Source organism: Lepisosteus oculatus, chromosome 27 (assembly GCF_040954835.1).
Source record: "Lepisosteus oculatus isolate fLepOcu1 chromosome 27, fLepOcu1.hap2, whole genome shotgun sequence".
Lineage (NCBI taxonomy): Eukaryota > Metazoa > Chordata > Actinopteri > Semionotiformes > Lepisosteidae > Lepisosteus > Lepisosteus oculatus.
Window position 1 is genome coordinate 3,054,296 of NC_090722.1, and position 25,716 is coordinate 3,080,011.

General features: G+C 47.7%; 1 protein-coding gene across 1 annotated transcript; it reads left to right on the plus strand.

Moving 5' to 3' along the window:
- Positions 1-4,610: 4,610 nt before the first annotated feature.
- rab11al (RAB11a, member RAS oncogene family, like) lies at positions 4,611-25,414 on the plus strand. The gene is made up of 5 exons (XM_006641840.3): positions 4,611-4,978; positions 14,140-14,335; positions 16,740-16,933; positions 20,409-20,489; positions 21,834-25,414. Exons 1-5 carry the CDS (start codon positions 4,939-4,941, stop codon positions 21,968-21,970), a joined length of 648 nt encoding a protein of 215 aa, XP_006641903.2. The 5' UTR covers positions 4,611-4,938; the 3' UTR covers positions 21,971-25,414.
- The last annotated feature ends 302 nt before the right edge of the window (positions 25,415-25,716 follow it).

Genomic DNA, 25,716 nt, shown 5'->3' on the forward strand with positions numbered 1-25,716 from the left:
ATGTTGGAGTCCATGTTGGGGACCCAGGTGGTCAGAGCTGTGGAGTGTCAAGGCAGGGCAGAGTCAACCGTGACCGTAAGACGTAATAATCATAATAATAATCTTAATTTTATATAGCGCCTTTAAAGGTGGCTTTGGACGCAAGACTTGTCTTGAACGAATAATAATAATAATTATTATAATAATTGCTTACACTTATATAGCGCTTTTCTAGACACTCCACTCAAAACGCTTTACAGGTAATGGGGATCCCCTCCACCACCACCAGTGTGCAGCCCCACCTGGATGATGCGATGGCAGCCATAGTGCACCAGAACACTCACCACACATCAGCTATTAGTGGGGAGGAGAGCAGAGTAATGAAGCCAATTCATAGATGGATGCATGGTAGGAGCTGGGGTGATGGGCTATTTGTGGGATCGTTTTCCATTATAGTCTAGAAGACATCATTTGGGGACCTTCTGGAAATTTGAGGTGGGGTTTGGATGTAGGAAACGCCAATAAGAATGCATTTCCTGTATTGTTCTGGTGATACCACCTGAGCACTAGACTACTGCTGGTGGCTGATCATATACTGAGCGCCGACTATGGCAGGCAGATCTGGCCCAAAGCCACACTTTGCTGTGTCTGGATTAACTATGGGACCCCAACATTTCAAATGTATAAAAAATGCACGCTCGGGCTAACGGATGTGCTCATCATCTCTGCGCAGAAAGAACATCTGGGGCAGGCTGCTTCATGCATTCCAAAAGGCGTTGCAAATGACCAATCCCCCTCACTCTCCTGACAGCTGCTGTGAGCAAGGAAGGCAGCAGAAATCAGTCTCAAACTTTTTAAGCTAGCCAAGCATTGCCAGCCACAGAGTGAGTCTAAAACATATAGCAGTCTTTCCTTACCCTAGAGCACTGAGAGTAGATGGCAGTTTGAAGGGTGACCCCTGCTGGCCTGATAGGGTATAATAAGTACAATATCATCAACAGGAACTTTCATGAGAATATGTCGCGAAAACGTCCTCTTACATCTGTTACCCAAGTATAGGCCGTGCAGCATTAAGTCTTGAATGGGCACTGAATCAATTTTGCATGAAAATGTATCTTTAACACAGTGTAGTTCTTGTGACACTCTAAATGTCAATACAAACAATTGTTGAAATTATTGGAATCTTTACAGCTATGGCAAAACCTGCACACCTCTGGTATCAGTTTCACTAGGTCTCAGTAACTCCCACAGTTATTTAGTCATAAAGGGGAACTGAAATGCTTTTTTATATTTCACAGTTAGAAAGAATCAGCGCTGATAAGTGCACTGCAGACCACAATGAATGTAAAATGTGCACAGTGTACGTGTTAGACAACCAGTTTACACCACAAAACAGACTAAATTTTCCGGTGTGTGCAGCACCATGTTCTGCGATTCAGAACGAGGCAACAGAACATCCGAACATGAACATGAAGAACATGAAGCAGCCCTATGACATTGTAAACAAGCAGGCTTGTGAATACGTCTCCTTTAAGGATCCATCTCCTCCTAAAGATCTGTGCCTGTGGCTGGAAGGTTGCTGGTTCAAATCCCGTGGCCGGCAGAGGAATCCTACTCCGTTGGGCCCCTGAGCAAGGCCCTTAACCCCAGCTGCTCCAGGGGTGCTGTACAATGGCTGACCCTGAGCTCTGACCCCAAGCTTCTCTCCCTGTCTGTGTGTCTCATGGAGAACAAGCAGGGATATGTGAAAAGACAAATTCCTAATAAAAGAAATTGTATATGGCCAATAATAATCTTTAATCCAATAGAAATATTGCCCTTGGTTTGCCGACACATACTCCTTACTTGTTACCTCTGCATGCAGATCATGTTGGAACATATCTGTGGTGAAATGTCTTCTGCACAGCCTGTACTTATTTGCTTGTACATCACGTTACATTAGTCATCGCAGTGAACAGACAGCAGGAAGGACCACTTCATGTCACAATTCTCTCGCCCATTACGGACGTTTCGCAACGTTCATGACTTTGCGCTTAATCTGAAATTGGCCATTTTTTTCACTGTCAATGGATTTATTTTGCTACCGAGATTTAATAACCAGTCTGAGAAACTGGGACCACAGTTCCCCTTTAAAGGGACCCTGTGAGCACCACTCGTGGATGCCTGGGCAAACCCCAGCATGATCAACTGGCACGCTGCCCCCTGGACTACACTTCCTAAGGCAGTGCCCCAGTGTGGAGACAGCGAGCGCTGCTGCTGTCAGTGGCGGTGCTGGACCAGTAGGCAGCGCTCTTCCCTCTGGATCAGAACCTCCCAGCCGGTGACCCAGAGTTTCGACAGAGAACATGGTCCTTCGGGTGCTCACTGTCTGGTCTTTGCCGATCCCAGAGCACTGCTGAGGAGAACAGGGGTGATAACCTCACGGTGCTGTACGGGTTTATGGGTTTGCACAATCTGTCTCTCTATCGTTCCTCCTTAACATAAATTGTTAGGCAGTTTCTTCCCCTTCACCTGCAATCAGATGAGTGCCGCACCTCAGTGATGAATACACTGTATGTCTTTTATAATTATTGATAGGAATGATCTTAGAAGTATTATTATTATAAAATTATATATTATGGAAATATCATGAGCAAATTGTATTATGAGAAGATCCACTCCTACAGTATGCCTTAGACTCAGGTCCCAACCTTGAAACTGCAAGCTGAGGAGCCAGGTATTGTAATTGTCTTTGGTGTTAATTTGATTAGGAAACTTTGTGATCAGTGCACACGTATTAAAGATACCATATCCGACTATGGCACAAACAACAGCAGACATTCTGTAATACAGACACTGCTTTTATATGCTGCCTTACAGATGTTATTAAAGCATTGTCCCATCAGTGCCTTTGAAAAGCCCCTCTGAATGAATGGATCTGAATAAGATCAGTATGCAGCTGGGAGGGTCTTTGTATTGTGGACAAGTGGAGGTCAAGCAAACGTCAGACTGATGCCCTCAGCGCTGAGGACGTCACAGCGAGAGAGGAAAGGCACTCTACAGGCCCCGGGCCAGACAAGTCAGCACTTGAAGTGTCTGGCTGGAAGTAATAAATAGGACTTTAATTGTGTTTCTCATCAGTGGAAGTACCCATCAACAAAGGGCACACAGAAAATCATTCAATGATAATAAATGTCTGATATATTTCATTTGCACAAATATTCTTAACGCGCCTTTAAAAGCAAAAATCTAAAAACGTTTGTCAGTTGAGTGTTCACTGTTGTGCTCTAAACTGAAGTCAGAAACATTACGATGTGAGACCCAGCCTTCAGGACACTCACTCTTGACACAGCTCCAGCCTGACACACTCCTGTCTGCCTCAGTAACAGGGATAACAGTGGTCTGCTGCTCTGTACAGAGTCAGCCTGCATGACGTGATGTGTCCGACTAGGGGTTACTGCTTTGCTCCAGAACGAACACAGCTGTAACATCTGTCTGCCCAGGGTCCACTGGAGAGCGCCCTTTTGGATGATGGGTGGAGGTCTGGCGAGATTTAAAATGTGACAAAAGGGTGGGATTTGGGAAAACAGTTTTTTAGATTGTTTTGAACACAGTTAAGGATTCTGGGGGCTCAGAAGACGACTCAATGGTGGCACACCGAAAGTCCCAGCACCATGGCAGGTCAGACAGAGACTGCCCGAGCTGAGCCCCGTCCTCTTGCATAAGGACTTCCCGTTTCTTGATTGACATCCAGCAGAGTGGAAACGATGCGTCTAGATCAATGTTTAAACTGACACATGGCAAAATGGTGCAGCAAGTAAGGCAATTAGATAGGTGTTCCCAACAGAAACCTTGCCCAAGACAGCTGTGGGTCACCCTGTCGAAGTTACAGAACCCCCAAACTGAAATCTTCTTGTGGACTCTGCGACACCAGACGCCTGTCCATGCGCACAAGTGTCGTATGAAGAGAAATTGCTATGATGAAAGGCCAGGATACAACGCAGAGCCTTAAAAGGCAGTGTGGTTATGACAATAAAAGGAAAGACTCCTTTACATTTTAAATACCTCTTGAGATTTTTTTAAAGGAGACGTCCTTTTTAAGTTTAAAAACTGTTTCATCAAGAATTGTAACTTAAACTGTTGTGTTAATCTTAAATTTCCGAAAAACAAACTGTCAGCATCTTATTTTGAATGTAGGTAATAAAATAATTAAATTTGACTTAGTCGGTATTAAAAGGCCAGCGATAAGATCATGTGTCAAGCCTCACTTATAACCCCGTTTGGAAATAGTACATAGACAGTACAATTCGGAGAGTCGTTTTTTTTTTTTTAACAGAAGCCCCAACAGGACTCGACACGGTGCAATTATTGCAACAAAATGGAAGGGATCGTCAGACTTAAATGTTTTTAGGAAGACCACACCCTTGTCGTGTACAAGAGGTGAGGTCACGACATTGCCGAACACACCTGCACCAGACCTCGGGAGGGTGACGTCATGAGAAAAGAGAAAAAAAGAGAAAAGCATGCCCCCCCCCCCGCCGAGAAACTGCCCATCGGGGGGGGGGGGGGAGATTGACACGTACAGTAGCCAATCAAAGGGCAGGAAGAGACAGGTGCCCACAGGCCGCCGCCCAATCGGAAGCCAAGAGGAGGCGGGCCAAGTCGCGGCGGTGTGTCGCAGGGAAATGGAGAGCGGTTGAAGTCGAGCAGTCGGACGGGAAGGAGAAAAAGTTTCTTAATTTTTCCGGCAGTGGGCGGTTAGTTGATTTGTTTCTTTATTGTCGAGCACCAAAACCAGCGGACGAGGCAGGGGGGAAACCAAAAGGCACACGACTGCAAAGAACAAAACAGGAGAAAGCGAGGAAAAGTGAGAGAGACGGAACCGCACAGTTATCTCTCAAGGAAGCGAGTGCCTGGTGCCGACCGGCAGGTTCGACATCCTCACCGCCGAGGACCCGCAGCTGCCAGCCCGCTGAAGACATGGCCAACAGAGAAGACGAGTACGACTATCTCTTCAAGGGTAAGCACGTCGCCCCCGGTGGCAGGTCGGCCCCCTGCCCCGCCGTGTGGCGCCGCCGGTGGGCGGGGGGGTCTCGACCTGGGACTCCGGCCGCCCGGCTCGGCTCTCCCGGCGGGGACCCCGGGTCTGACCGCGCCGGAGCCGCTCTCCGGGGGCTGTTCCTCGTCTTCATGAGGGGCAGTGGAGTAGCTCGGCGGCCCCTCGGAGTTTTGTCGCGGGGGGGGGGGCTATCGCTGTCTAGTGAATTAATCCTCCCCCCCCCTCCAAGTTTGTGAGCTGTGAGCTGTTGCATCATAACTCCGGCAGGACCCTGACAACCTATGGCGGTGCCCGCTGCTACTTCCGCGTCCGGAAAAAGCGAGTTAGTCGCTGTCGCTTACGTTAAACACAGTGACCTGGTGTACACCTAGTGCACAGCCGGGGTTGTGCGGTGTCTGCGGAGATCCGAGCCCGGCTCTCTCGGCTCCCCTCCCGGGAAGCTGTAGGGTCGGTGCCGCCGTCGCCAGTGATGTGATGTGTCACTGACCTCCTCGGCTTTGTCTTGAAGACGGGGGGCTTTGTTTCTGCCCTGGCAGTCAGGTAAAGCCCGGGCAGAAGGTGGCGAGGGGCTGGGTGCTTGCCCGCCCTTTGGCACGCAGCTGAATTTGCCCCCTTGGAAGATATGAGAAGTGACAAATGAAGGGGGCCGTTTGCAGTAGTTCCTGGCACACAATCCCTCCCTAGACTGCGGATAGCACTGATCCCTGTCTCACACACACACACACACACCACTGCTCAGGGCTGCCTGTCTCCGTTATGGAGCAGGAAGTCTTCACTGAGCTCACTGGTAGCAATAGACTGGGGGTCATCTTGCATCGCCCCCAGACTTGGCTTTCCTGGGCAGATCTCTGAGTGTCGAAGACAGAGATCCATACAGGAGGATGTGTTCAAACCGCAAAGCTCATTTCACCTGCGGACTGAGCTAGATTCCTGTGCTCACCTATGTCATGTCGTCACTACTGAAGTGTGCCGCCATGACGCTCTAGTCGGGGTTACAGACAAGATAGGGCGGTTCGGGCCGTTAGGTAAAGTGTGAAGATAAGCTGTTGGTCTCGGGGTGAGATGTGAAGTTCCGCCCCCTGTACTGACCACAATGCCTCAGGCCGTTTTGGCCCTTGTGCAATATGGCACAAGACACATGGGGTGTTTCACCCATGTGCAAGAATTCATCTAGATTGCGTGGCTGGAGTTCAGGATACGCACAATTGTTAATATAGGGAAAATTGCCGAAAGAAAAAACCTCTTAAGATGTTCAGTGGCCAGACATCGGTGTAAGAAATACAAATATTGGAGTCTGAAAGAACGGAAAGCAGGGGTTTTACAGGCTGCTGGAAATGGGTGGAAAATATGTTGGTTGTAACTGTAAATGACTGTGGATGATCTCTTTCAAGACAAAGGAGAGTTGCGCTCAACACATAAAGCTCCACAGCGTTTCTGGGGAAGTTTTTTTTGCTGTTGAATGTGTTGACAGGAGAATGTTTCCTTGCTGTGTGTTTATAGAAATAAGAGATCAACCAGTGCAACTCGGAAAGAAAACTCTTTGTTTCCTCCTTGTCTTGTGCAGAAGGCTTACACTTCCTCTCTGGAACAAGGAATAAGCATGACTCGATAGAAATATTTTCTGATGGTATCTCTGGTCCCTTTCTTTTGATGTCGAAGCTCTGCTCGCCGTTCCAGCAGCTTCCTTGCATCACGCCCACTTAAAAGAATCCCTGCTACTAAATGATGAGTCATCTTTTAATTGTGAAGTAGCATTGCTTCACCGTGGTGTAACCAGTGAGTCAACCCTAGATTGCCACAGGAGAGGGTCAAATGTGAAATCCTAAAGGCAGCGTGTACGCCGAACCCCTAAATTGTAAATCATGGCTCATGTGTGGTGGCCAGCTGTTTGTATGCATAGAGTTCTGTATTGGGTAAACTGCCTTAAAATATCTGTGGGGACACATATGCAGTTAGCTCTTTTAATAGCTGTGCACAGGCAGAAACTAAAGTTAAGACTCAGAGGGCTGATTGCAGCCTAACTGATAAAGGCAGTGTAGTAGGAAGTGACTACATCTGTATCAACAAATGCCTCCTCCCCTTCAAAAATAGAAATCAAAATGAAGTAATCTGTAATGTAGCCAGTCTGAGTCAAGTGCCCAAGAGCAGAGAACATTTGAGAGCATTTCGTAGAGCTAGAGTGTCTGTTCGGTGACACACTTTTTGACATTGTTGTCCCATTTTAATGCTCGAAGCGCGCTCTAGTTTAACGGTTCACATCTGTCTGCGGTCGTCTTTGCTCACAGGAGATCCACAGCAATGAAACCAGTTTGAAGTTTCTCCGTTGAGTACAGCCCTGCTGTTCACATACAGCCCAGCACTGCATACAGGCACATATGTCCATCCCATGAAAATGAAAGCAAAAGTTTTTTGTTAAAAAATGCTCTATGTCTTAATTTAAGCAAAGCTAACCAAATCGCAACACACGAGCAAAACCAGATTTACATTGACAGTGCCCTTAGTTGTCATGTGATTCTCTTAAAATTTGTCCAAATTGAGGACAAGAAAAAAATGTGAGAGACAATTAAATGCGAGTGAGTATCCCCTGTCAGGAATGATTTAAAAATCTTTAAGGATATACCTGGGAGATAAAGACGTGGCTCTATAAACTGCTGCCAAAAATCAAATTGAAAATTGAACATTATTAGTAGATCTATCTGTTCTGGTTTGTGTGTATGTTCTCGTCAGAAAACTTAGATAGTTTAGGGTAATATGTATTTCCTTATTTCCTTGTGCAGTGTGCCCAAAATCACCAGGTCCAGAGAAGAAGCATTTTTCCCCCCCTTTGTCTGTCTAGAGATCAGTATCTAGAGTGGGTTTTGCACTGTATTGTTGCTCAACATAACCTCTTAGTTGTTAAGAAAAACAGGGCTCGTTTGAAAATCAGTCGCCAGACTGGAAAAACTGGAAGGCTCCGGGTGACCTGTGTGAACCTTTGACAGCCCATTCTCACTCGGTACACGCTGTGCTCGGTGCCAAACCTTGGAACAGGAGCTGCACACTCCCCATGGAATCGGAGCTCTGCTCTGGATTTCGAGTTATTGAGCCTCTGGTTTGCTCCAGATATAACGTTCATGGCGCGGGATTGCTAGAGCTTGGGTCAGGCTAGGGCACATCCTTCCAGTCAGTCAGCAGAGTTTTAGGGGATTTTCCTAATTCTTTTTCTCTTTCCTGCTTCCTTTTCTGCTGCTTAACTTACTTCCTTTCTTGACCTGGAGGGGACACGACGCATTGCACAATACATTGAACACAAGATGTGCCCATTATCTAATAAGAAGCATACCTGCATGATAAAAAAAGAAATGTATTGTGAAAGTAAAATATCCAGTCTATTGTCCAAAGGAAGCAGGTTGATAGCCTTGAGAATAAAGGATAAGTTGGTTCTATTGCTCTTGAACCTAGGCAGTCTAAATCGATACCCAGATGGAAGGAGCTCGCTGTGCAAGAGGCGGTCATGACAGTCAGCGATTATACTGGCCTTACGCACTATTTTTTTTTTCAGGTGAGGCCTAATATAGAAACGGTTTTGTTGCTTAATAACTTGCACACTCATTAGTAATACTGTATTTGTCCTTTGTCCAAGCATCACTATAATTAAACACCACACCAGGTGAAAATAGACACAACAAGTATTTCAGCCACTAGTAGATTCCGATCTAGAATTTAAGGTGCCGTTTGGTTGGTTTAAAAATGCCGGTTACATTGTATGTCACTTCTGTTTGCTGTCCGGAGTTCTGAGGAAACTCTCCTGTTTTTCCCCACATTGATAGAAGCTCATTCCCACATTTCTGTTCCCACTGTAGGGATGTGCGCATTCCCAGTGGATCTGAAGTGAGTGTGTTCTGTGGAAGGCCTTTCATGAGAGCAGATTGTGACACAAATGTATCTTTGCTGCTCTTCTCTGAGCACATGCATGGACAGGACACACAGCGTACAGGAATGCTTTAACAATCACGCAGACTGTAGTGTCCCCTTTCCAGTGGCCCTGAGATGTCACCAACTCTTTCTGCAGACATTCCACATGACCGGCATCTGTCCGCGTCTTGGTTTCCAGGAAGCCCAGAGCTCGCTCTCCGCGGGCTGAGCTCTTCTGTATGTGCGTGCACACGGGGTGGAGCAGGGCGAGTCAGATTACCGGCTGGCTGGGTGCTCCATTGTGTCGCAAGGTGCATCTGGACAAACCCTTCACTTCTCCCACTATTGTTCGTCTCATTTTCCCAGTCTCTACATGCCTCCTGTGGAGGGCCTCTCGCCACACCGAAATGAGTGCATTCCGTTTGGGATCGGAAACTCAAGACATGCTGAAGCTGTGCATGGAGACGGTTCAGTTAGCCTCCATATAGATGTGACACTGCGTTTTTCTTCTTCGAATTTGGGATCTGCATGAGGACACCTTCTTTCTTCCTCGTTTACAGCTAAAAATCTCTTTAGCCTGCATTTTTTTCTTACTGCAATTTCAAAAGCAGGATCAGGACGAGGCGCGCGATTGAATTTCCCTGAGCCTGATTTGGGCTCGCCAGTCTGATGTGGTTTCATTTAGACCGCCGTCGTACACCTGTGACCCGGTGGTGTCATGGGGACCCCCTGCACCCTGTGTGGTGTGACCTTGCCTATAAACTATGGGGAACTGTGAAACCGGGCCTGAGGCTGGGCTGACCCTGGTGTACAAATCCTTCTCACCCCGACTCGGTCTGTAGCCTGTTTCCCCCAGATTCCCCTGCTGGCCTGTCCTCACAGTGTGGTAGAGAGGCGCCGGGCTTCTCTCTCCTCTCTCCTCTCTCCTCTCTCCTCTCTCCTCTCTCCTCATGGGAAAACGAGCCCAGCTGTTCCCTCTTTAGCCTGCAGAAGAGCCAACCCCACTCTCCCTTTAATGGGAATTATCCTCCTTTTCCCTGGTCCGACCACCAGCCTGCAGCAGCCGGACATGGTGACCGGCCCACCCTGAGGGCAGCCAGAGTCGGTCTTGCTCTCTCTGCCTCCTGCCAACGCCTGCGCCTCTGCCGGTCTTCTCTCCCACGGGTCTCAAAGCCACACAGACAGCTCAGACACGGAGCCCCTTCCCCATGTTGCGCATGAGCGACACGGCCCTTTCTGTCCTGTTGCGTGTCATTCTTCTCGGGTCTATTTATGTTATATTCCGCGCCCAGTTAGGAATCGCCACTTGTTTTATGACTCTGATCTCTGAAGACGGCACCCATGGCCACTCAGCAGAGAACAGGGCGGCGTCCCAGTCCCAGTGCAGAGACTGGAGGATCAGGGCACCTCTCACCAGTGTCTCCACAAGCCCGTGGACACCCGCGAAGTCATAGGAGCTGCTGTTTTCCGGGGATCCGAGACGGACCTGGCCGGACTAATCCCAGCCCAGCTGCCAGTGGCGCTTGGCCAGCTGTGCACGGATATCAGGGGAATCCCAGCCACAGCTCACTATGGACATGATCCAGACCCAGGCCTGGGGAATCTGGATCTCAGGACTCCACCTGCGCTCCTAGAGCGTGCCTATACCAGTCAAGCCACTAGAGGGCGCCAGATAGACAGTCATCTTGTGCCTTTCCCTGGTGAGCCACTAGGGGGCACTTGTGTATCTTTTGTTATTTAGAATTGTGGCTGCTGTGTCTAGGTTTTGAAATTGTCCATGGGTTAACCAACCTCACTTCCCACTGAATAAATGCAGGCATCCCCTAAAACCACCACCTTCAGGCCAACTTCCTCTTTCTCAGACCGCAGTGCTCCAGGGCGAGCAGCGCATGACAGGCGGGTCCGATTCTCGCCGATAACCCCGCCAGCTTGCAGACGCCCCCGACCGGCAGCAGGAACCTTGGACATCCCAGAGCGAGAGTAGCTGGCTTGAGAACAAACGCATTCTGCTGCCTCTCGATTAAGTGGTTTTGTTCGCTAGATTGCCTAATTAACAGACAGTGAAGCCTTTCATGTCAGACTGTTGTGTGCATAATGTCTTGGAAAGACCTGTTAATTTCACAAAGAGGAAGAAATGTTCTCATCTGTGATTCCTGATGCACAGATCTGGCGTGTATGTGGTGTGTTAATTTGATCACGAGAGGGAGTGTCTAGTGCTGCTGGCTGTCACTATGCTGTGGGCTGGATCCTTTTTCACGACAGTTCCTCCTGCACTGTAAGCTTGTGGGGCACATGGTGAGTTTTTTTTTACCGGCAATCTAAAATAAAATGAAGTTGGCAAAGGCTTTAAAATAAATATATAAAAGACATGATATATTTGTAATTTTAGAATACCAACTGATGCCTTCAAACAGATGTTTTAGAGTTTCTCAATGCAGACGTGACAAAATGAGGAATTCCTTTATCCCATGTTCAATCACAGTGCTCAATAAATCAGAATGGGTTTACAACAAACCCATTGTTGGTAATGGGCCAGTGCAATTAGTGGTTATTAGTGGTGCAAAAATGAAATCCCAGGGCGTTTCTCGAAAAGAGTAGGGGTGTAACCCCGGCGTCCTGGCCAAATTTCCCATCGGCCCTTACCAATCATGGCCTCCTAATAATCCCCCTCTATGAATTGGCTACATTACTCTGCTCTCCTCCCCACTGAGAGCTGGTGTGTGGGGAGCGTTCTGGCGCACTATAGCTGCCGTCACATCATCCTGGTGGGGCTGCACACTGGTGGTGGTGGAGGGGATCCCCATTACCTGTAAAGCGCTTTGAGTGGAGTGTCCAGAAAAGCACTATATAAGTGTAAGGAATTATTAATTATTATAAAAATGAAGGGGTGATGTGCAGTTACAGGGGCTCAGGGTGACTTTGTGGGGAGTAATCTCAGTGGAGTTTTGTTTTTACGATACTTTTCCCCCTTAAGTTGAAGAATCTGGGATAGGGAAGGACTGTTGGTCTGTTAACCAGACTGGATCTGGGGTTTGAAGGAGGTGTGGTGCTTCTACAGAAAATAGTTTTCTTCCATTGTCTGTCTAGTGCTGTGTGGAGAGGAGTGATTGACTTGAAGTGAATGATTGAATCACTTTATTTAGCTGCTGCCTTTGTCAAGTGGCTTGCTCAGAGGGATAGGAGCCTCCTGAGTGGTTCCACCAGTGAAGTTGCTCAGCTGAACACAGGTGGCTCTTGAGGATCACGGGTTTGAGTGGGTCATGTCACAAGCTGACTGTGACTGGGATTTCCCCTAAAGAGTGGGGTCGGATTAGTCAGTCTGGGCTCTCCCGGCTGTCCGTGACACAGAGACCCCCTGTGACCTCTCGGCTATTTGTCTTGCAGTGCTGCGAGTGAGGGACACGCCTCTCCTCCAATCAGCACTGAGCCTCCAACACAGGGCGGGCTGATCAGTGACATGTTAAAAGGCGATTGGTTTGGAAGGCAGACAGGTCTCAGGAGTCTGCCTGCACTTCCTCATTCTCCCAGTGTGCTATCAGGGAGTTTGTAGCTGTGGTCTGAGATGCATAAAACATCTGGCGATTGCGAATTAAGAGGGTATAATGCAAAATATCTGGCAATTCTTAATTAAGAATAATAGAGTTGTTGTATCAACAATGTTTGTAAAATCATAGTGATGCAATAAATGAAATAGTACGAGATGAAGCAATTCTAGGGAGTAGGGAGATGTCCAAGGGCCTCCATTAGAAAGCAGGAGAGGTCTTCTGTCCTGTCTGTACAGCCAAGTGTTTTTTAAGGAGTTTCCTTCTATACTAATATATTAATTCATGACCGTTTTGTAATAATGCAGTAGAGTACATGAACAGTATTGTCTCTGTTTGCAAACCATTTGTCTACAGGTGGGATGTAAGCATCATTTTAAGGTTCTAAATGACCACAAGTCTTAAAAGAAGAGAAGAATGATCTACTTCATGCAGCATCAAAGACAGGGATGAGCAACTCCAGTCCTCAATAGGCTGGAGCCTTCCAAGTCGTACAGTTGCTTTTCTATTCACAACTGATGGACACATAACAAGCAGAAAGCAGAGAACTTTGTCTGCTTTCTTTGTCACTTAAGTTTGGAGTTGATCATCCCTGATTTAAAATATAAGCTCTGTGCACTGTGACTTTATGCTTTTTTAGCTTTCATTTTAGTTTTCCTTTACTATGTAAATCTTCAGACTTGTTGCCCTTTGTTTTCAGGTCTAACTGCAGCTAAACAATCTCATGAAATATCTGTGTGGAGAATGAGATGTCTTATTGTTCTCCTGGAAGGAAGCACAAGCTGGGGTGTATTTAGCTAGTGCAGAAGCTCACGGCATACTCAGAAGCCTGTTTAGGTTAAAAGCTTTTACTAGCCTCCTCTTCTCCTTTTCCCTCCTGCACCACTTTTCACATGTTTTTTTCTGTATTTCGGGACGTTTCTATAAAATCTGTCAAGTCTGCATTAAAGTCATAATTAAAGTCGGTTCAGGAGCACGAGACGCCCGATCATGTGAGCTTCCCCCCCCCACCGTGGTGCTGAAGCTGTGCCCTGTGCTCCTGCCCCCCCCAGCGGTGCTGAAGCTGTGCCCTGTGTTTCTGCCCCCCCCCAGCGGTGCTGAAGCTGTGCCCTGTGTTTCTGCCCCCCCCCAGCGGTGCTGAAGCTGTGCCCTGTGCTCCTGCCCCCCCCAGCGGTGCTGAAGCTGTGCCCTGTGCTCCTGCCCCCCCCAGCGGTGCTGAAGCTGTTCCCTGTGTTTCTGCCCCCCCCCAGCGGTGCTGAAGCTGTGCCCTGTGTTTCTGCCCCCCCCCAGCGGTGCTGAAGCTGTGCCCTGTGTTTCTGCCCCCCCCCAGCGGTGCTGAAGCTGTGCCCTGTGCTCCTGCCCCCCCCCCAGCGGTGCTGAAGCTGTGCCCGGTGTTTCTGCCCCCCCCCAGTGGTGCTGAAGCTGTGCCCTGTGCTCCTGCCCCCCCCAGCGGTGCTGAAGCTGTGCCCTGTGTTTCTGCCCCCCCCAGCGGTGCTGAAGCTGTGCCCTGTGCTCCTGCCCCCCCCCAGCGGTGCTGAAGCTGTGCCCTGTGCTCCTGCCCCCCCCCCCAGCGGTGCTGAAGCTGTGCCCTGTGTTTCTGCCCCCCCCAGCGGTGCTCAAGCTGTGCCCTGTGTTTCTGCCCCCCCCAGCGGTGCTGAAGCTGTGCCCTGTGTTTCTGCCCCGCAGTGGTGCTGATCGGCGACTCCGGCGTGGGCAAGAGCAACCTGCTCTCCCGCTTCACCCGCAACGAGTTCAGCCTGGAGAGCAAGAGCACCATCGGTGTGGAGTTCGCCACCCGCAGCATCCAGGTGGAGGGCAAGACGGTCAAGGCGCAGATCTGGGACACGGCCGGGCAGGAGCGCTACCGGGCCATCACCTCCGCGTGAGTGACGCAAGTGCTTATTGTCTGTCATCATCAGCCCCCTGGGTCACCCAAGGACCAGGTCAACAGTGGTGGACAGATTAAAAGAGGGTACCGTCCCCCAGGGCAGCACAAGGTCTCCTCCCCTATACTCCCGACCAGCCATGATCGCTCACCAGCTGTGATGTTCTCTATATCACGTCATGACTTCATGACCTCAGTTTTCCACAGCCTAGGAGAGATGACTGGGGGTGTGAGATGTGGGAAGTCTTTAGGACTCTTCAGAAACGTACATGGTGTAAACCTGGGTGTTGTTAACGGCCAGGTTCCGAACTGACAGGAAAACACTGTCTCTCAGAATTAAGCATGGGAGGTCTGGCGGATGAGATATAAACCGGGAAACGCAATTGGCAACAACAGCTTACCACTTGTATAGAAATTTTCTTCTCCCTAAATAATAATAATAATGTTGCTTTATTAGCCCTATATAATTTCTTACATTAGGAATTCATTTTTTCGCATACCCCAGCTTTCTCTCCGTGAGAGAGACAGACAGGGAGAGAAGCCTGGGGTCAGAGCGCAGGGTCAGCCATTGTACAGCGCCCCTGGAGCAGTTGGGGTTCAGGGCCTTGCTCAGGGGCCCAACGGAGTAGGATTCCTCTGCAACCTTCCAGAGCCACCGCTCCGCCCCGAAGCACTCTGCAGTAAATTCTGGTCCTGATGTACAGAGGCTGGAGCCAGAAATGGGATTTAACCTGTTTTGGAGGTCGCTGGAGTTTAAGGCAGACCAGATTCTGGAGAGCTAACTGTGGCCTCACGAATAACACCCTCTGCCCCTTCCAAACGGGCTCATGAGATCTGCAATGTCCACCAACTCAGTTTTCCATCTCATCTGAAAGCAGCACCTTCAGGTAGAATAGCTTCCTCTCTCTCTTCAGAATGGCCTATTGGGTTGGAAAGTCTGCTTTAGAAATTGTCGTCACCCACTGGCCGAACGGTGCTTCTTTTGGCAGAATCCATCTAGCCCTCAGGTCACACACGTTGGACACAGGGCCCGGGAGCTGGCTGTGACCTGCCCAGCCCATCTGTCCGGCTCCTGTTGCCCTGTGTAGAGCCAGGGGCCAGGATTCAATGTGCGCTTGGCTGGCAGGACCGCCGCGCACTCAGGGGTGCAGACGCCCCCCCCTCTGCTTCTCCTGTCTGTCTGGAGGTATCAGATATAGTCCGACAGGGGCGTGTCTTTGCGCGGAAATCACGAGACCTGTACACGTCTTCTAAATTTCGGAGCAAGTTCCGTGCCCGTGCCGCCCCCGACCTCATTGAAACTGTACCTCGTGATTGTTTTTAGGATTTCAAAAGGATCGAGGAAAGGGGAAGTGGAGGAATTGAAATTCATAGAAGCGACTGCAAATGCTTGATTAGTACTGAACAAGTAGCTGCTACTTGCCAAAAAGCAATAGCAATTAAGAATTTGTAGATGTGAAGTTTTTTCCATTTTTAAATCACTGTTATCTAGTAAATTGTGTTTCACTCATCCATCCATTTACTCGCCACTTCTTCCAATTCAGAGTTGTGGGGGAGCTGGAGTCTATCCCAGCAAGCAACAGGCTCAAGGCAGGGTACGCCCCGGACAGGACGCCAGTCCATCACAGGGCAGACAGACACAGACATGCTCACAAAAAGGGCTGATTTTCCCAGAAGCCGTTTAACCCACCAGCATGATCCCCACACGAACGGAGGAGAACATACAAACTCCACACAGACAGCCCCCGGGATTTGAACATAGATCCCCAGCACTGCGTGTTCTATATTTTCAATATCTGTCAGCCAGCATTCTCTTGAAAATGTATTTTTCTGGTTCTATTCCCAGCAAAAAAACACTAAAACTTGATGGGAAACGAGGTCTGAGCTGTATCTCTCTCTTCATCACAGCTGCTGTTGTCCGTTCTGAAATTAGAGAAGTTCCTAATATTCTTTTCATCAGAACTGACTTACGCAGTGTGCAGTAACCACGATTATTTTAAATAATCTTTCATTAAAGTTATTCAATTAACTAAATGTTGAAACTAATTTGTGATGTTAAAATGCGGTTAATGATGCTTAAAAGCTTCCCACAGAGCAGTGAGTGAGTTCTGCTAAATTGACTGACTGCTAATAGCATCTTAAAGGGAGATATTTAGTTGTAAAATAAACACCGAAACTGCAGAACGCTTCTGCCTGCTGTTTAGGTGTGTAAGGCCCTGCTGAAGTGCCTTCAGGTGAACTCTAGCCCTCGCAGCTGTGGCCAGCCTCAGAGCACCTTCAGGAACGACCCTCCGCCAGCTCCCTGCACTCGGGTGTGGCGTCTCCGGGGGGAGAGCGAGGGGTGTTTCCAGCGGGCCGTGCCCTGACGTCTTCCTCCCCTCCCTCCGTCTTCTGCACACAGGTACTACCGGGGGGCTGTGGGCGCCCTGCTGGTGTACGACATCGCCAAGCACCTGACCTACGAGAACGCAGAGCGCTGGCTGAAGGAGCTGCAGGACCACGCCGACAGCAACATCGTCATCATGCTGGTGGGCAACAAGAGCGACCTGCGCCACCTGAGGGCGGTGCCCACCGACGAGGCGCGGGCCTTCGCTGGTGAGTGTCGCCGCGCCCCCCCGGGGCTCCTGGGATGAGGAGGAGCCCCCCCCTCCGGATTCTCCTACTGCTTAGGCAACGTCCAGTTATTCCAAACGCTCATTCAAGGGGGGAATATTCTTATTTTAAACACAGATCTGCATTTGAGGAGGACCAGAACACTAACACATGCAGATGTCTCCTTAAAGATTTCCCTCCTTTGACTCGCAGACTCGTCTCTTTCCAGAAAGCGCAGATTAACAACATAACAACAACAACATCACTTTATTAGCCCTATACAATTTCTTGCAATAGGAATTCATCTTTTCGCATACCCCAGCTTGCTCTCCATGAGACACACAGACAGGGAGAGAGCCTGGGGTCAGAGCGCAGGGTCAGCCATTGTACAGCACCCCTGGAGCAGCTGGGGTGAAGGGCCTTGCTCAGCGGCCCAACAGAGTAGGATTCCTCTGCTGGCCGTGGGATTTGAACCGGCAACCTCCCAGCCACAGGTGCAGATCCTGAGCCCCAGAGCCTGCGCTCCGCCCCACACAGATGTCACAGATAACTGACACAGATGTCCGAGTCATTCAGCCCCCTCCTTGCGCACTGCCGTTGTATCCAAACGTTTGGGCAACCGTGGTCAACTTTTCACACAATCTCTCAGTGAAGAGAAGTTAACACTACCTCTGCAGGGTACAAACTTAAATAATAGTATTTCTGCGCATTTCAGTGCACAATTACTGTTTATTGGCTGAATTTAACAGATTGAAAAAACAATTTTGTGCAGCTCTTGCTGGGAGCCAGTTGCTTTGCAACATCGATTCCCCGCTTCCTGTCTTCTGAAGACACCCTGTCTTGTTGGTCAACTGTAGGCTCTCCGATCCATGCTGTTTCAGAACGGTAATCCAGCCACAGAGACTTTTAACTGCCCTTAATTACACCTTGTCTTGGTCAACTGTAGGCTCTCCAATCCATGCTGTTTCAGAACTGTAATCCAGCCACAGAGACTTTTAACTACCCTTAATTACCTAATTGACCCTGCCTCTGGAAATCTCTTTGCTACTTAAGCACCAGCTGGGACAAAGAGTGGAAGCTGCTGACCCCTGGTGTAGGAGCTGTTGCCGCCAGGAGATGTGATTACCGCGGTCGTGAGAAGTCTTTGCCTGCCCTCGGGGTCATGTCGCTGGCTTCCAATTCATTTCAGAGAGTTTCATGAGCTGTAAGGGGCCGTGCAGCGCTGCTTGCGATGAGTTTATCACTGTATGCTGTCTGGAGCCGCACTCGCCCAGCGCTGGGGTCTGTCGTCCAGAGCGCCGCGAGAGCTGCTGGGCGCCAGCTCTTACTCATCACGCTAATCTCCGTGTCGCTGCCGAGGCTGTGAACGTCTTCACCTCTAGTTACATGCGATTCTGAACTTAAAAAAAGCCCAAAGGGAAAATCCACTGTGAGACTGACATCAAACATTAATTTTATCAAACGCAATATAGTTCAGAGTGTATTGTGTCATTGTACAATAATCAGAAACGCAAAAACATTTTGATATTAATACACTGCCAATATCTAACCTCGATCCCTTTGCATTTAGCCTCTTTGGCCTTCATTTGCTACAGATATCTCACACAGTTCCTGGAAGGTCTAGTGTCCTCTCCTAGCTTCAAGTCCCATAGTTGGTCTAATTATTCAATTAGCTGCATAACTGCGATACGTCTGCGATTTATGGGTAACTGTCCTCAGTAATGAAGCTAATGTGTTCTGTCATCGACTGTTTAAAGGGGAAGATCTCTGCATGTGTAAATGAGAAAACGATTAGTTATGTGGATCAATTGGCTTCTCGGGTTGGAGCAAAAGCCAGAAGGCTCATAGCCCTCCAGCAGCTGAGCCGGCATGCCTGCTCTTGTGCTTCTGGGAGGAGAGGCACCGGTGCTGGCGTGTTCTGACCCCCCCATCCTCGTTTCTGCTCTGCGGGCTGCACTAAAACCCTGATGCCGGAACCGCTCGGGCTGGGAGAGAGATCCATCTTCCGCTGGGAAGATTCCGTATTTACAGAATCCACGCGAGTTCCTCCACTCTTCACCCTACAGCTTTAAGGGAGTAGGTGTGCCCGTGTGTTATAGTAAGGGAGACAGATAGCAGATGTGTTTAAAAGACAGGTGAAGTCATTTCTCTCTTCTCCTGAGCTAACGTGTAGCGATGACAGAGGTTACTCTTTCACTCTTTCAGATGCAAAGCGATAATATAAGGATTCATTAATTAGATTACTGTTAAAGGTATATAATTTAGTGTGTGCTTGGGTTGGGTACTATTAAATAATACCTGCGCCGCAAAGGAAAGCATCCATCTGAAATTGCTCAATGCAATCTGAAACAGTTTCTTAGGATGGCTCACTGCACAGCCGGTCAGGTGGACAAGCGAGAAATTACTCGATTGGTTTAAGGGCTACACAGGCCAGGCAAAATATCCCTTTCGAGCCAATTTTATCCTGTCAGGAGTTACAGACCAATTATGGATGATTAAACGCTGCAATATTCTGAGGTTTCGTTAAGCATGTGCAAGGATTACCGAATTTCATTCCGAAAATGAGATTAATTAGTTCTGATGTGCTTTCGTATTCATATTGATTTATATTAATGGGTTTAAATTAGGCATGGTACCTAAACTGCTCACTCATCTTTTGTGTGTTTGCTTCCACTAGCAAAATATGTAATGCTTAATTAATTGAAGGAACTGCATTTTAGGCCATTATGCTCTGAAATGATAAGAGAGAAACTTTTACAAAAATAACTGCTCATACTGTATAATGGCCTAATTACCTACCAATAGTTATCATTTTTATTATATTACCCTTAACTATTCCCATAGTTAAGGGTAGCTTTGTGGTATTCTGCAATCAAGGACCCAGGATTAAATTTACAAATAAGAACTTTTGCTGCCTGTTGGTATATGAGAGCACTTTTATGTCCAGCCCAAAGTGTTCATACATGCAAACATGCAATCTAATGCCCACCCTGGGCTCTCATTTGGTGTGAGGGGTCAGTACAAGTGCCTTTCCTTTCTGTGCTGCTGTACTACTGGCTCAGGAGGCTATGCTGAGAAGGACTGGCTGAGACCATGCAATGACCTAACTCATTCTGAACTGAACAGTCTTTCAGTAGAATTGCTTTACACTGAATTTTCCCTGGGACTGTGACCTGTAAAGCATGAAGTACAAATAGTATTTCATTGGATTGTGCGATTGAGTGCAGTGCATTAACATTTTACAGCACTTCATCCTGCTTATCATCAAGAGCATGTAAATGGAAATCTGAATTGTGGCCTTATGGAGTTGGGCACAGATCTTTATCTTGTACAGAAATGTGTGCAAATTAAATGTTTCATTTCTGACTATATTTCTGTTCTTTGCAATGGTTGCCACGAAAGGCGCTTAATAAACTCCTGTGTTAGACAGATGCTAGTGAAGTCTGATCTGAGCCCTGCGCCCCCTGTTGTGTTTCAGAGAAGCATGGCCTGTCTTTCCTGGAAACCTCCGCGCTGGACTCCTCCAACGTCGAGCTGGCCTTCCAGACGATCCTCACAGGTGAGTGTGCGGTTTCGCACAGGACCGCCCGGACGCGGCTGTGACGCTGTGCCCATACTGAACACACTGATTTTCGTGTCCTGGAAAGATTCGACTTCCACCCTGTGATTGTCACACACTAAAGCGAGATGTGAGGCCCCAGAGTGTCTCCGATTTGACTTTGTCCACCTGAAACCCGCAGGATTCCAGCCTAAGGGCCTGGAGCTACTTGAATATCACCGGAATTTGAATGGGAAGATTGTACTTTCCGTCAGTTGCATGAACGCATGAGCATTGTTGCGGTTTCCCAAATAATCTCTTAAACCAGTCCTTGCCTGGGGAACAATTTTAAATTGCCCAAACTTCTGCAAACGCCATTAGGTGGCGCCAAATCCCTACAAATACAATTGTGCTCAGCTCTGTTTCAGCTTCCCCTGGTTTGCCTTTTTCCAGTCAGATGTTTAGGAATATTTGTGTGAAGCACTATTTGAGGATAAGTCTGAACAAGGGGGCCACACAGGGATCATTTCTAACTGTAGCCTACGATCTATAATCATTTTCAGCAAGTTACAAATGACAGCTCTGTCTCCCGTTCCTGATAAAAACGGGATGTGGGATAGATAGATAATACTTTATTAATCCCGTAGGGAAATTGATGTGTTACAGCAGTCCAGCCCAACACAAGCAAAAACAGACATCAGAATAGTTATAAAACAAAAGACAACAAAATCTTGATCATGGGATCCTGAGATGCTACAGAAGGAGAATGCCGTCTAAAAAGTTATTCAAGAGATCAGTTTTTTTCCAGACATGTCAAGTAGCTATGAGTAAAGTGCCTTTGTCAGCATCAAAGATCTTTAAGTGCCCTTTCACAACCTAACGCCAATTAGAGAGGTTTAATACACTAATTGTGTTCAGACTTCTTCCCTTCTTATCAGGAGTCTGGCCATTTGATGAAAGATGGGTGCTTTGAAGCCCCCCCAAAAAATTAAGGCTGTTGTAATCAGATGGCAGTGTAGCTAATTAAGCAACCACAGGGCTCAGGAGTCAGCATTCAGGGTCGTTCGTATCCTTGAGATTTAGGTTCTGTCTAGAATTTTTTCTTGGCTCTTGAAAACAAAGGTGAGGCTTCAGACCAGCGTGAAGGCATAGCAGATTCACCCTCCTGCCCTAAAACAGGAGCTTCAGTGAGCACAATGTACCCTGTTAGGACCTGGCCTGCTGGTCCCTCCTCCTTCCCCAGTTTCCCCAGCATGATGTCTGCTGTTAAACTGTGGGAGCGGGTGCCTCTTACGGTGCCCTTTGTAGGAGCCGTCTGAGCGCTGTAACAAGCCAGGCTTGGCTCTCTCCCTCTCCCTCCTGCAGAGATCTACCGCATCGTGTCCCAGCGGCAGATGTCGGGGCGCAGCGACTCGGACTTCTCGCCCAGTGCCAACGTGGTGCCCATCACTGTGCAGCCCACACAGCACTCGGCCAAGCAGAGCTGCTGCCAGGGCAACTGAGTCGAACACACCCCCCCCCCTCCTTCCCCGCACCACCACCAGGCGGGGGTGGGGTGGGGGGGGTGAGATCCCGGGACGGAGAAGGGAGAGGGGGTGAAGAAGGGGACCCCGAAGCAGAGGCCCTCTCAGAAACGGGTGAAAGCGATCTCATTTAGTCCGAGCTCATATTCGTGATCTGGCTCTAGGTACGGCCCCTCTCTGTCCTGCGCTGTACCTCCTGCTGCTCTCTGTAGCTGCCTGCCTGTCTGGGATGAGGTCATTCTCGTTAGCTCGTTGGCTGGTTAGCTCTTTAGGGATGTGCACAGGCCCTAAGACTTGGGTGGGCGTCGATCAAGGAATATGAACATGTTTAAACTTGGGGGCTAGAGAGAATCAGCATGGGGCCAGGAGAGAAGATTTGTGCAATTTCTAGTGGTTGAAAATCTTCATGGACACATACAAATGAGCAGCAGGCCAATATTTATGGAGAGCTTTTTCACGTTTGTCCTCAGTTTTATTGCTTCTTTTTTTCTTTTTTGCGTGTGAACACATTTTCTCAGATTCACCCTTCTGAAGGCACTAAGCCACTTCGATCCAGGTTCTATCCCAAAGGGCAGACGCCGCTCTCAAAATGAGCGGTCACGTGCTCCTGTTAGATTTCTATTTTAAATGTTTGGTTTCTTTATTTAAGAGTTTTTAAATGAAGAAAATCCTGAAAGCGTTGTCTCCCTTGTGCGGTCTGGGGTCTGTTTACATCCCTTCTCTCAACACTAAAGGGGATAGCTACTGTACACGCAGAGCCCCACTGAGCGGTGTCCTGCAGTTGCTATAGATTTTTTTATTGTTACTTTAAGCAGAATCCTTATATAGGTCCACAGCCAGTCTCTTTCAACCCTGACGTGGACCACAAATGAATGCAAGGCGGTGTCAGGGTTGGGGGCGTAGTGCGAGCAGGGGTTTCTGAGCCTTGTCTGACGGGGCTCCTGCACTGAGCCAGTTACAGAAGAGACGTCGCCCCCCTCCGAAATCTAGACACCTGGAGTGTGAGACTCTGCTTCAGCAGAGGAGACGGAGGTGTCCGCTGTCGGGGGCAGGGCGTGCCGTCTGCCTGGAGCCACTGAACAACCGGGATCGAATCCCAGCAGGAAGAGCTGCACTCTGGGTCCTGGGGGGCCGGTGTGTCCGACTTTTTCAGGATCTAGATCGGCTAATTCCTGGCCTGATGGGACCTGTCCACCAGTCTGTCCAGGCTCCTCCAGTACTGGAGCCCTAGAGCAGTGGTTTCCTGCCCTGGTCCAGGGAGACTTCCGATTCCCGTTTGGGGAATTTTACAGTTCACATCCGGGTCTTAAAATGTTGCACGGAATTTTTAATTGGGATCAGCCCTGTACTGATTTTAGTTTTCGTTTCCGACCTGCCTTCTGTCAACATTGTGAAAAATTACGTGCAGACGTGCAAACTCGCAGAGAAGCAGAAGGAAAAGTACACTAACTGGGGGAGTAACTGGACACCTCAAGAGCCTTTTTAGTTAGAAATGAATTCTTAATCAACATGTTAGGGAGAAACTGCATAAACATTTATGCACTGAAGTTGTTGGGAAGTAATGTGCTTTAGCTAAGATATATTTCTTAGTCTGAATAAGCAAGCAGATCATGTACAGTCACCAAACCCAGCAAACACAAGGATGTCTCCGGTCCAGGAGTGAGAACCACTGCCCCAGAGACTCAGATCCTACAGGTAGACTAGGCCTCCAGGACCAGGACTGGACACCCCTGTGTCAGAACCACAGTGCTTCAGCTAACTGGTTCACTGTCTGCAGTCGCCTTGATGCTGTTCATAGGATCCAAACTGAGTGACCTACTGATTCTGTCACATTAAACCTGGTGAACAGGGCTGATTGGTGTTGGTGTGGGGCGTATTTTAAAAATTACTTCTGCTCTTTTATTTATTTTAAGGAGGGTCTCTTCACTTTTGGGTTCTGTTTTTTTATAACCTGTCATCCAGGTCTGGAATTAATGCATAAATCAATTCTAGACCTTTTTTCATTCCATAATTTGTTTTGTTTGTTTCATTTACCGTGTATTTCACAAACGTACAGGAGATGTACATGATCTTCTAAAAGCCATCATATAGTTACAGCCTTGTATTGTACAGGAACCTGCCATGATGCCACTAGAAAACATATTTTTATAGGGTAAGGACACCGGAAATGAATATGTCGCAGATATAGAAATGGTGTGAGTTGATTAAAAAATGTAAAACTCTACCTGCTACTTGTAGATGTCAAATTTGGATGTTGATTGTCCCTTTTTTTATAGAAGGCTTCTGAGTTCTTCGTTTGTTAAATAGGAAGTCCTCAACTAGTACTAGATTTGTCATGTGGGAAGTGTTGATCTAATCTCATCGGTTTCAGCAGGGGGTGCCTGTATGTGTGGAGATTGCATGTTTCTCTCGAGTTTTCTACTGACCAGCCTACTTTTAATTGGCTTATTCGTCCACTTTGGAAGATTTCATTTAATACGGAGGTGGAATTGCAAGCCAATACGGGTGATGGGAGCTGTAGAGAATCACCAGAATAACCCAGTGGGTCCAATGGCCTGCTCTCCGTTGTGACCCTTCTGACCTGGGTTCTACCACTCTGTAGACCTAATTGTAGGAATAAAATGGTTATCCTCGAGTACTGCTTGGAAAACTTGAGGAGAAAAGTTGTATGTTTTTCATTAGAGAAAGCACATCTTAGGTTTAAATAAACAACTCTTAACTGTAAAATCCTGGCTTTAAAAAGGGACTATTGTATCTACACTACTGAGTCAATCTATATCAGCTTCCGCTACATTTGTGCGACTGAGTTTTCAGATCTGCTGCCTTTTTTTTAAACACCGTGTTATTTGGCCACTTTTCTGTTTCTCACAGTTAACCGGAGGATTTGTTATGTTAGTGTCTTGTTCATGCCATTGTAATTTCACGCCTTAATTTGGAACAGAAATGTATATGGCTTTAGTGCAGTGGAAGGCCTTAAAAACTCTCACCATAGGTTGGTTCCAGTATTCCTTTGTTACCTTTTTAAATCCTCACAGTATATTATTACGGAGCAATAAACAAGGCTTAATATTTGAACCAAGCCCTTAAAAAAATTAGACTTGCTTTTATGAAGGGTGCAACATTTTTCTCCTGGTTTTTATCTGAGATGACCATACCTTCTGGAATCCCTTACGGATTGTCGTCAGGCCTCACGTCTTTTTCTTAAGTGGGGGGGTGGGACACAGAAGCAGTGTAGCCTGTAGAGAATAAGACTCTTCCAGAGTGACTTTGCCCTCAGCTACTGTGCTGTTCTTAGTCCAGGTGGACACTGGAGATCTGCCCAATATAGAATTTTTTTTCTGGTTTTATTGTGACGATTAATGTATCTGTATATTTCGTTTAAATATGTACATATTAAATAAAAAGCCTATTTGAGAGGACAAATTCTGTTTTTATTTCCAGCAAACACTTCTAAATAGCTCAAAGCAACTCTTCTATTGGTCTGTAGAATTTAAAGTGAATTTGGAGTGTGTTCTTTCTCAGGGGAGTTAACGTACTGTTTGCAGTGTTCATTTGCGTTTTTGATAGGAATTAAATCTCCTTTATTCAAGATCAGTGCAGATAGTACCCTTCCTCTGCTTAAAAAGTGGGAAAGTTATTTTAAAATCCATTGCTGCGTTCAAGAAAAGTAGTGCAGTTTGGTTTGTGCTTAATTCTCAGATTTCAAACTGGCAAGAGCTGAAAAA